A 10,458-nucleotide genomic window follows, 5' to 3' on the forward strand; every position below is an offset into this window, starting at 1 on the left:
GGGGGCAAACACTTTTTCACACAGGGCCATGTAGCTTTGGATTTTTTTCTTCCTCATTAATAAAACCCTTCATTTAAAAACTGCATTTTGTGTTTACTTGTGTTATCTTTGACTAATGTTTAAATTTGTTTGATGATCTGAAACATTTAAGTGCGGAAAACATGCAAAAAAGTAAGAAATCAGGAAGGGGGCAAACACTTTTTCACACCACTGTAGTTTGCATTTCAGAGGTTTCCAGTATACCCAGGCTATGCGCTTTGCCATAGAGGAGATTAATAACAGGACAGACCTAGCATCTGTCTGGGCTACAAGATCTATGTCTGTGGCTCCATTGCCAAAGGTGTGAGGGTTACACTGGCTTTGTCTAATGGTAATGAGGAATTACATGCATCCTCCCAGGCACTGTGTACCATATCAGCCCAAGTGCAGGCCATTATGGGAGAGACCCCTTCCTTTCCTTGCATGGCTATAGCCACTGTCTTTGGACCCTTTCATATCCCAGTGGTGAGAAAAATCATAAAAAGGTGTTATATGTGCAAATACTCTGTGTTCTATAATATTTGAGATTTTGTATCTTTATATTGAGATATAATTTCTTTTAGATGAGTCATTTTGCCACTTGTGCTTGTCTTAGTGATAAAAAGCAAGTACCTGATCTTTCTCAGGACAATACCCAGTGATGACTACCAGAGCAGAGCCCTGGCACAGTTGGTCAAGCACTTTAGTTGGACTTGGGTTGGAGCTATTAGAACAAATGATGATTATGGGAACAATGGCATGGCCACCTTCATAGAAACAGCCCAGCAGCTGGGCATCTGTCTGGAGTACTCTGTGTCTTTGTTTAGAACAGATCCACCAGACAAAATACAAAAGATAATTGACATTATCAAGGCTTCCACTTCCAAGGTGATTGTCTCTTTCCTATCCCTTACTAACGTGAATATACTAATAGATAATATGTCTCACCACAACTTGACTGGGTACGAGTGGGTAGGCAGCGAGGCCTACATCATCAGTCTATCATGGTGTATCGCCACCAGGCCCACAAAATTGTGTCTGGTAATGATCTACATCGATGCATATTCTTTTCAATTTAACAACACATGAAAAAGATTCATGTCAAAACAAATGAAGGGAATGAGGTTTACTGAGAATGGAGACCCAGTGGTTCAGTATGGAAGTATAAACTGGCAGCCAGAAGACTATGGCATTTTGGACTTTCTCACAGTTGGGCTTCATGGTGCATCTTTACCTGCAGACAAACAGCAGAAACTGCAAAATAAGTCTTTAATGTGGTCACACAATGTGAAACAAATGAGCTACCACATTATTAACATACGTAATAATCAAAGTCCGTTTCAGTTGGTGTAATTGTAACTTAGTTCATTCTACCTTTCCCCATCCTAGCCTGTCTCTGTTAGTGGGATCTTACAACTTGTAACTTTACTGTAGTTCACTTTCATCATCCGTCCACCCGTCTGTCCGTCCGTCCGTCCGTCCGTCCTACCGTCCATCCATCCATCCGTCCATCCATCCACCCATTTTTTTTTTTTTTTTATAAAGTGTGGGCCATGTTATAATTGCAGCAGACTAAGCAAGGCTGTTCATGCATCCCTTTTTGGCAACCTTTTCTAGTGTTTCCAGGTCAGATAATATATTTTTTGAAATATAAACCAACAAATAGCTCATAGCCATGCACTTATAATTGGGTCAAAAGTGATTATTGTCATGAAGAATTACTTTTGTATGAGTCTATACATTGTTTTTAGTTCTTTTCACTTTTTTGATAGGAAAATCCTGTATAGTATACCTTTTAAGATATTCAGAATAAGATAAGACAGAAAACTCTTGCCTCACCTTGTTATTTTGCTGCTCCCAAATGTATAAATACCAGTGCAAGCTTCTAATTTGCATTTACATGTGATCCTAACCCAGTGGTTAAGCTGTAATAGACAGTATGATGTCCACAGAGAGGTGGCCAGAGAAGGGATGGGCACTCTTTCACCTGTTGCTGGTGGCATCTGTCTCTCAGGCTGAGAAGCTGGTGTGCAGGCGAAGAGGGGATCCTGAGAACCCCCAGCTATCTAAGGATGGAGACATTTTCTTAGGGGCAATCTTCTCTTTCCACAGCAGCTGGAAAACCAGACAGGACAACTACATGTACAAGCCACTGCCACTGCAATGCACCAGGTAAATTATACTGTAGAAAATCTATTTTGATTTCAATTATCTAAGTGAAAGTGGGTACAGACACAAAACAGGCACAGCAAAGGGCATCAAACTGAGTATTAAAATATGAGGTATTCTCTTTTTTGTGTCTAAATACCATCAGATGCTTTCATTTTCTGTGATGCGGTTTCTATTCCATGGATAAATTGTTTTCAATTCTACTATTTATATCTGCCGACATCTAGATTGCATTTCAGAGGTTTCCAGTATGCCCAGGCTATGCGCTTTGCCATAGAGGAGATTAATAACAGAACAGACCTGCTGCCTGGCATTTCTCTGGGCTATAAGATCTATGATGCTTGTCGCTCCATTGCCAGAGCTGTGAGGGTTACCCTGGCTTTGGCTAATGGCAATGAGGAGTTATCTGCATCCTTAGAACCACCATCTTGTACCAGACCAGCCCAAGTGCAGGCCGTTATAGGAGAGACCTCTTCCTCTCCTTCCATGGCTATAGCCACTGTAATTGGACCCTTTCATATCCCAGTGGTGAGTAAGATTGGTCAAAATGAAAATATACTTGTGAAAAAAATTATTATCCTGTATTTTTTCTCACTGGTCAAAACAAAGGTTTGTTTTTTTTAAAAGAATTGTAGGCAACACTTTATAATAACCGTCATGAAAAGAAATGATTAATTCAACTTTAGGTAATAGTCAATTTAATGTTAACAAACAATGAAATGATAATTGAAAATTGTTTACTAATTATTAATAATACTTTTATTTATGTTTATTTAGGCTATCAGTTTATTTTTACAAACTACATAATTGTATGCGTCATATGGTAAATATCTGTGATGGTAAACATGTAAAGCCTTATGAAATTGTTTAAAAAAACATTAGACTGATTGACCAAATAGTTATAGTACATTGTTAATGCCTATTGATTAGTCTGTAAACTGTCTATACCCATCATTAGGAAGCTTATTATAAAGTTACAACTTGTGTTTTTGATACTTAATTAAATGGTTAATAAATATTGTGTAGAGTATTTACAAGCATTGCAACATTATACTGAAAAACCACAGAATGTCCATAGAAGGTTTACAAAACAATTATTTACCATTTACAAAGTGTTACAAATGTCTAGTTTTGTCATTCCATTGCTGGTAAACAGTGTTAACGCAGTAATAATTGGATATTCATTTTTAAATAGGCAAAAAAGCATAAGGTGTGCAAGAAATGGTTAAAAACAAAACAAATTATGGCATTTCATTGTTTGTTAACAGTAAAATACCTACTAACTTAAGTTTTTTTTTTTTTTTACTATTAATTTACAATTTATCAGTGATGATTATTATAAAGTGTTACCACATTGTAGTGTGCTGTGTAAATGTTTGATATTTCAAATATTTATCTTGGGATATCATTACTTTTTTCTTTTTCTTTTAGATCAGCCACTTTGCCACTTGTGCTTGCCTTAGTGATAAAACCAAGTACCCATCCTTCCTCAGGACAATACCTAGTGACGACTACCAGAGCAGAGCCCTGGCACAGTTGGTCAAGCACTTTGGTTGGACTTGGGTTGGAGCTATTAGAACAAATGATGATTATGGGAACAATGGCATGGCTATATTCACAGAAACAGCCCAGCAGCTGGGCATCTGTCTGGAGTACTCTGTGTCTTTGTTTAGAACAGATCCACCAGACAAAATACAAAAGATAGTTGACATTATCAAGGCTTCCACTTCCAAGGTGATTGTCGCTTTCCTCTCCGCCGGTGATATTCTTGTACTAATACACAAGATGTCTCAACACAACTTGACTGGGTACCAGTGGGTCGGTAGTGAGGGCTGGATCTTTGATCCCAAAACTGCAACCATGGATAAGTATCACATTCTGGATGGTGCCATAGGCCTGTCCATCCCCAAAGCACATGTCAGTGGCATGAGAGAGTTCATGTTGGATATTAAGCCTCTCAATTCATCCGGTAATGAAATGTTTACAGAGTTTTGGGAGAAATTATTCAGCTGTAAGTTCAAGCAGTCAAAGTTGGCTGCAGAGAATCAGAGAGAATGTACTGGACATGAGGATCTGACTGGAGTGCAGAACAGCTTCACTGATATGTCGCTCATGCCTATCTTTAACAATGTCTATAAAGGAGTGTATGCTGTGGCCCATGCACTGCATAGTATGCTCAGCTGCAGTAAGACATGTAACAACAAAGTGCAGCTAGATCCATATACGGTGAGTCATAAATGAATTATCAGTCTATCATGGTGTATCGCTACCAGGCCTACAAAACTGTGTCAGATAATGATCTACATTGATGGATATTCTTTTAGATTTTACAACACATAAAAAGGATTCATTTCAAAACAAAGGAAGGAGAGGAAGTTTACTTTAATGAGAATGGAGACCCAGCAGCAAAGTATGAAATTATAAACTGGCAGCCAACAGAAAATGGTATTGTGGACTTTGTCACAGTTGGTTTCTATGATGCATCTTTACCTGCAGACAAACAGTTGAATCTGCAAAATAAGTCTTTAATTTGGGCAAACAACTCACAACGGGTAAGCCACTGTAATAATTATGCAGTCTATTTTAATAGTTAAAAATTGCATATGGTACTAATTAGTGTTCTGATGTTTGTGAATGATGTATCAAAATGCACAATAGAACCTTACAAAGACAACATCTTGTCAAAGTGAATGCCTGTACATATTTCTCATCGTCATTTTGTTTTTACAGGTGCCTGTGTCAGTTTGCAGTGAGAAGTGTCCTCCAGGAACTCGCAAGGTTCTGCAGAAAGGAAAGCCTGTCTGCTGCTATGACTGTTTCAGATGTGCAAAGGGAGAGATAAGCAACAATACAGGTGTAGTGTATTATTTTGTCAATAGAAAATATATTTAAAACAAAGTTCATCAAAGGGTCAGCTCATTTAAATTACCAAAAGGCATTAGTTTGTTTCACACCTCGTCATTGTGGTATCTGAGCAGGCAAATTTAGTCTCATCTGCTGAGATTTTGACATCTCTCTTTCTGAAACTGCAATTGTTGAGATCGAGAGGGAATGAAATTGTGTGTGCAGTTGGACTGAAAATTGACATTTGAAAGAAAAAAGTTACAATGCTTAGTTACTAAGAAACAAATATCTGTACAACAAAAACAAAAAAAACATCTGTTTATGAATCTAACCTTTTCGTCCGCTTGCTTAAACAAATCCAAATCATTCATGCTGGTACCATTCAACTGTCATATGGCTATCCATTTATTATCTGGTTATTATGTGCGTTATGTCTTGAATGCATGGAAAATAAGCAATATAGAGACAAAAACATCAAATGTACAGAGCAAGTCTAACACCTGCTTTAAAATCATTTTTCAGATTCTATCACCTGTGTGCAATGCCACCCTGAGTTCTGGTCAAATAAGAGAAGAGATGCCTGTGTAAAGAAGGAGGCAGAGTTTCTATCATATAAAGAGATTATGGGAGCACTGCTCACTGCAGCGTCCTTACTGGGAACATGCATCACTGCTGTTGTGGCATTCATTTTCTTCAGATACAGGAAAACTCCTATTGTTAGGGCCAACAACTCTGAGCTGAGCTTCCTGCTGCTCTTCTCCTTGACTCTGTGTTTCCTGTGTTCTCTGACCTTCATCGGCCGGCCCTCTGAGTGGTCCTGCATGCTGCGACACACAGTATTTGGCATCACCTTTGTCCTCTGTATCTCATGTGTTCTGGGGAAAACTATAGTGGTGTTAATGGCCTTCAGGGCAACACTTCCTGGTAGTAATGTGATGAAATGGTTTGGGCCTGCACTACAGAGGCTCGCTGTTCTGGCATTCATTTGGGCCTGCACTACAGAGGCTCGCTGTTCTGGCATTCACTTTTGTACAAGTTATCATATGTATCGTCTGGTTAACAATTTCACCTCCTTTTCCATTCAAGAACTTTAAACAGTTTAAAGACAAAATTATTTTAGAGTGCACTCTGGGTTCAGCTGTAGGCTTTTGGGCTGTGCTTGGGTACATTGGACTTCTGGCCATGTTCTGTTTTATTCTTGCTTTTCTGGCTCGGAAACTCCCTGATAATTTCAATGAAGCCAAATTTATCACTTTTAGCATGCTGATATTCTGTGCAGTATGGATCACCTTTATTCCAGCATATGTCAGCTCCCCTGGGAAGTTCAGTGTTGCTGTGGAGATATTTGCTATTCTGGCCTCCAGTTTTGGACTGCTCATTTGTATTTTTTTCCCAAAATGTTATATTATCTTACTGAAACCTGAAAAGAACAAAAAAAAAGATATGATGGGGAAGGGGGCATCAAAATCATTTTGAAAATTTAAATATCATTATGGCAATTGCTATTCTAATTTTGACATAAGAATTAAATATAACAGCTTTAATACAACTTGATAAACAATCACATTAAGCTTCATGGTTTGAGCTATAGGCCTACATATATATATATATATATATATATATATATATATATATATATACATATATATATATATATACTTTTTTTTTTTAAATTGTTCCCCTGTTAGCTGCCAGCTGCCCGCTTCGCCTCCTCCATGTTGAGAGCCATGTGCAGGCCATGCAGGCCCAGACACTTAATCACAGATATGCTCTAAGTGTCATAAACAACTCCTTTAGTGTAAAGATATATTATTCTACTCTACCTCTCACCAGAGTAGCCTGTCTCTGTTGCTTAGTTGTGGTCTTACAGATTGAAACTTAATTGTACTTAAGTTTCACCATCAATCCATTTATTTACTGTAGGCCACGTCATGGTGGCAGCAGACAAAGTAAGGCTGTTCATGCATCCCTTTTGCGGCAACGTTTTTCTAGTATTTCCAGGTCAGAAGGGATATGCACTCCCTCCAGCATGTTCCAGGTCTACCCCAGGGTCTCCAACCAGTTGGGAAAGCCTGGAAAACCTACAAAGAGAGGTGTCCAGAGGCATCTTGTTCAGATCCCCAACCACCCTAACTGGCATTTTTTGTTGCAAAGGAGATTTGGCTTTACTCTTAGCTCCCTCTGGATGTCTAAGCTCTTCACCCAGTCTTGAAGCTACTTGTATCCACAATCTCATTCTTTCATTCACCACCCAAAGCTCAAGACCATTGGTAAGGGTTAAAACGTCGACTCATTGCTAAATTAAAAGTCTTGCCTTATGGCTTGGCAATGTCACCATCATGCTGCTCCAATCCACTTGTCTATCCTACGCTCCATTTTACCCTCTCATGTGAACAAGACACCAAGTACTCTTTCATTTGGGGCCATAACTCAATTCCAGTCCAGAGGGAACAATCCACGATTTTTCAGCAGCAAACCATGGCCTCAGACCTAGAGATGCTGACTCTAATTCCATTCGCTTCGCACTTGGGTCATCACAGTCTTGTGAAGCCAAAAGAAAAACATCATCTACAAAGAACAGAAACACGATTTTGGACGAACCCAAACTGGACACTCACTGGACCTGAGATTGTCTCCATGAATATCAGAAACAGATTTGGCCAAGAAGAACAACCCTGGCAGAGGCCAAAACCTAGGACAATGTGTTTTTTGCTGAGAATACTTTGGTTATATATGGACTACATAGCTTGTTGGCTGGGGAAAGGGTCATGGTATACAAAAGCCCTACATGGCAAGGATGACATCCACATTGCTCCTTCTTGAAATGAAGTTTGACAACTGGCTGGAGCCTCCTTTCCAGCACCCTGTAATAAAGTTTGCCCTCTACAGGCACTGCCCCAACAGGAGGCTTGTCAGCCAAGACAGCCCAACAATGTTCAGATCCTTCAACATCTCCGGCAAATCTCACCAACAACTTGCACCTTTCCATAAAGGAGCTTCTTGACCACCTGAGAGACTATTCTCAAAGATATGTTTGAGGTTATACCTGAACCTTCAAACGCTGCCTCCTCCACAGACAACATGCTGGTTAAGTTCAGGAGGTCCTCAAAATGCTCTCTCCACAGTTCATCAACATCCCCCGTCCAGATTTGCAATTCTCCTCCCCTGCCAAAAACAGTGTGAGCGAAAATGCCTGAGTTCCTCCTGAGTCGTCAGAGGGTTTGCCTGAACTTCCCTTAAGTCCATCTACAAAGCCTCTTTAAACTCTTTCCACACCCAGGATTTTGCTTTGGCAAGTTCCAAAGTTTTACCCCCCCAGTACTTGACTTGTCTGTTGCTTCAGGAGACCACTGGACAACCAAGGCCAGAAGACTTCTCCCTTGAGGTTGATGCCCTCCTTCACCTGCCTAACAGCAGTTTGCAACTTACTGGTTAAAAAAAGTAGAGCACTGGAGCGTCGGTGGCTTAGTGGATAGAGCAGGCGCCATGTACAAGGCTGTTGCCGCAGCGGCCTGTGGCCCTTTGCTGCATGTCATCCCCTTCTCTCTCTCCCTTTCACACTTGTCTGTCCTGTCCATTAAAGGCAAAATGCCCAAAAAATAACTTTAACAAAAAAAATAAAAATAAAAAAGTAGAGCATTTAGCAGCTGACAAGATGTTGGAGAGCAAGACAGAGCAAAGAAGAGTCAGTGTTGGAGTTAACATTAATCAGGTAGACACGAAATTAACTCCAAATGAATGCTATTAGTGCACTGTGTTTTCTCTATGTGTAAATAAATTAGCACATATAATTGCTCATATGATAGCCATATCAATGTTATAAGGTAAATGCCTTATGCAAAGCTTGTTTCTCTGCTCCCAAGAGGTCACAAAACAAAAAACATCAGTCAATGCATCGTTAACAACACTTTATTGTTGTGGGCCCTTTCAGTATGCCTAATAAGTCTAATTTTCTAATCTTTATATCAGCTTCATCCTGCATTATTTTTCATTTATGTTTTGTTTAAATTACAATTATAAATTCAAGTATAAATTGTACCAATATTATTATAAAAAGGGGGGTAACACTTTATATTAAGGTATTAAAATAATGCTTAATAAGCACAAATTAACAGTTAATGAGCACTTATAAGATGGTATAAGATGCTTATTAACATTAATAAGACTAGACTAAGTGTTTATTACAGCATAACTGACTGAGTTATTATTGCTATATCTAATTAACCCTTATAAATCATAATTAATGTAAATAGACATCTTATTAATTAATATTTAGGATAGCTTTATAAACTGTTATCAAGTTTCTATTAAGTGCTTATAATACTCCTATATGCAATAATAACTGTGTTAATTATGCTATAATTAACACTTATATAGTCTTATTAATGGTAATAAACATCTTATTCTGTCTTTTAAGTGGTCATTAACTGTTAATTGGTGCTTATTAACGCTTATTTCAGTACCTTAATATAAAATGTTACCAAAAGGGGAAACCTTTGTACAGCACAATTGAATATTCTTATCTAATAAGATATGAATTTCAAGGTATTAAGCATGAATTGTCAGCTACTATTTGTAAACAGTTTTGCTGGTGAAAGTGAAATTGAAAAACCAAGTGTTCGCATCCCTATAATTGCATTTTTTTGGCACTGTGTGGTCTGGCACCTGGTTGCTACCTGTTCTTAAAGTCCTGACCTCACATGCATGCTGTGCCTGGGAATGTCCCAAATAAAGCAAAATAAGAGGAAAACAAGAAAATGCATCTGGATGAGCTCCAATTTCCTTATGTTTAGTTATTGTTCTTGGCCCCAAACACCTCAGAGGCTCTTTATCTGATGACATAGTTTTCTCTGGATGGCATTGCTCTGGCCTCCAGCACTACCGTAAGAAACCTCGGAGTAATATTTGACCAAGATTTGTCTTTTAATTCCCATTTAAAACAAACCTCACGAGCTGCTTTTTTTCATCTGCGTAATATTGCGAAAATTAGGCCTATCCTGACCCGAAAAGATGCAGAAAAATTGATCCATGCTTTTGTTACCTCTCGGCTGGATTACTGTAACTCTCTATTATCAGGTAGCTCTCATAAGTCTTTAAAAACTATCCAGCTAATTCAGAATGCAGCGGCATGTGTACTAACAGGAACTAAGAAACGAGATCATATTTCTCCTGTTTTAGCTTCTCTGCACTGGCTCCCTGTAAAATCCAGAACTGAATTTGAAATCCTACTCCTAACTTATAAAGCTCTAAATGGTCAGGCTCCGTCATATCTTAGTGAGCTCATAGTGCCATATTATCCCACCAGAACACTGCGCTCTGAGAATGCAGGGTTACGTATGGTCCCTGTAGTTACCAAAAGTAGATCAAGAGCCAGAGCCTTCAGCTATCAGGCTCCTCTCCTGTGGAATCATCTTCCTGTTGCGGTCC

At 38.9% G+C, this 10,458-nt stretch overlaps 1 protein-coding gene across 1 annotated transcript in view; it reads left to right on the plus strand.

Annotated features, from left to right (window-relative positions):
* The first annotated feature begins 1,996 nt into the window (after positions 1-1,996).
* Positions 1,997-10,458, plus strand: part of LOC126401529 (extracellular calcium-sensing receptor-like) — a 13,598-nt gene continuing 5,136 nt past the window's right edge. The window contains exons 1-7 of the mRNA XM_050062872.1: positions 1,997-2,190; positions 2,415-2,715; positions 3,619-4,413; positions 4,512-4,739; positions 4,918-5,041; positions 5,554-5,995; positions 6,036-6,497. Coding sequence (XP_049918829.1) covers positions 2,159-2,190; positions 2,415-2,715; positions 3,619-4,413; positions 4,512-4,739; positions 4,918-5,041; positions 5,554-5,995; positions 6,036-6,497 — 2,384 coding nt within the window. The 5' untranslated portion in view covers positions 1,997-2,158. The remainder of the gene's footprint in view (positions 2,191-2,414; positions 2,716-3,618; positions 4,414-4,511; positions 4,740-4,917; positions 5,042-5,553; positions 5,996-6,035; positions 6,498-10,458) is intronic.

This window comes from Epinephelus moara, chromosome 2 (assembly GCF_006386435.1).
Source record: "Epinephelus moara isolate mb chromosome 2, YSFRI_EMoa_1.0, whole genome shotgun sequence".
NCBI classification, from domain to species: domain Eukaryota; kingdom Metazoa; phylum Chordata; class Actinopteri; order Perciformes; family Serranidae; genus Epinephelus; species Epinephelus moara.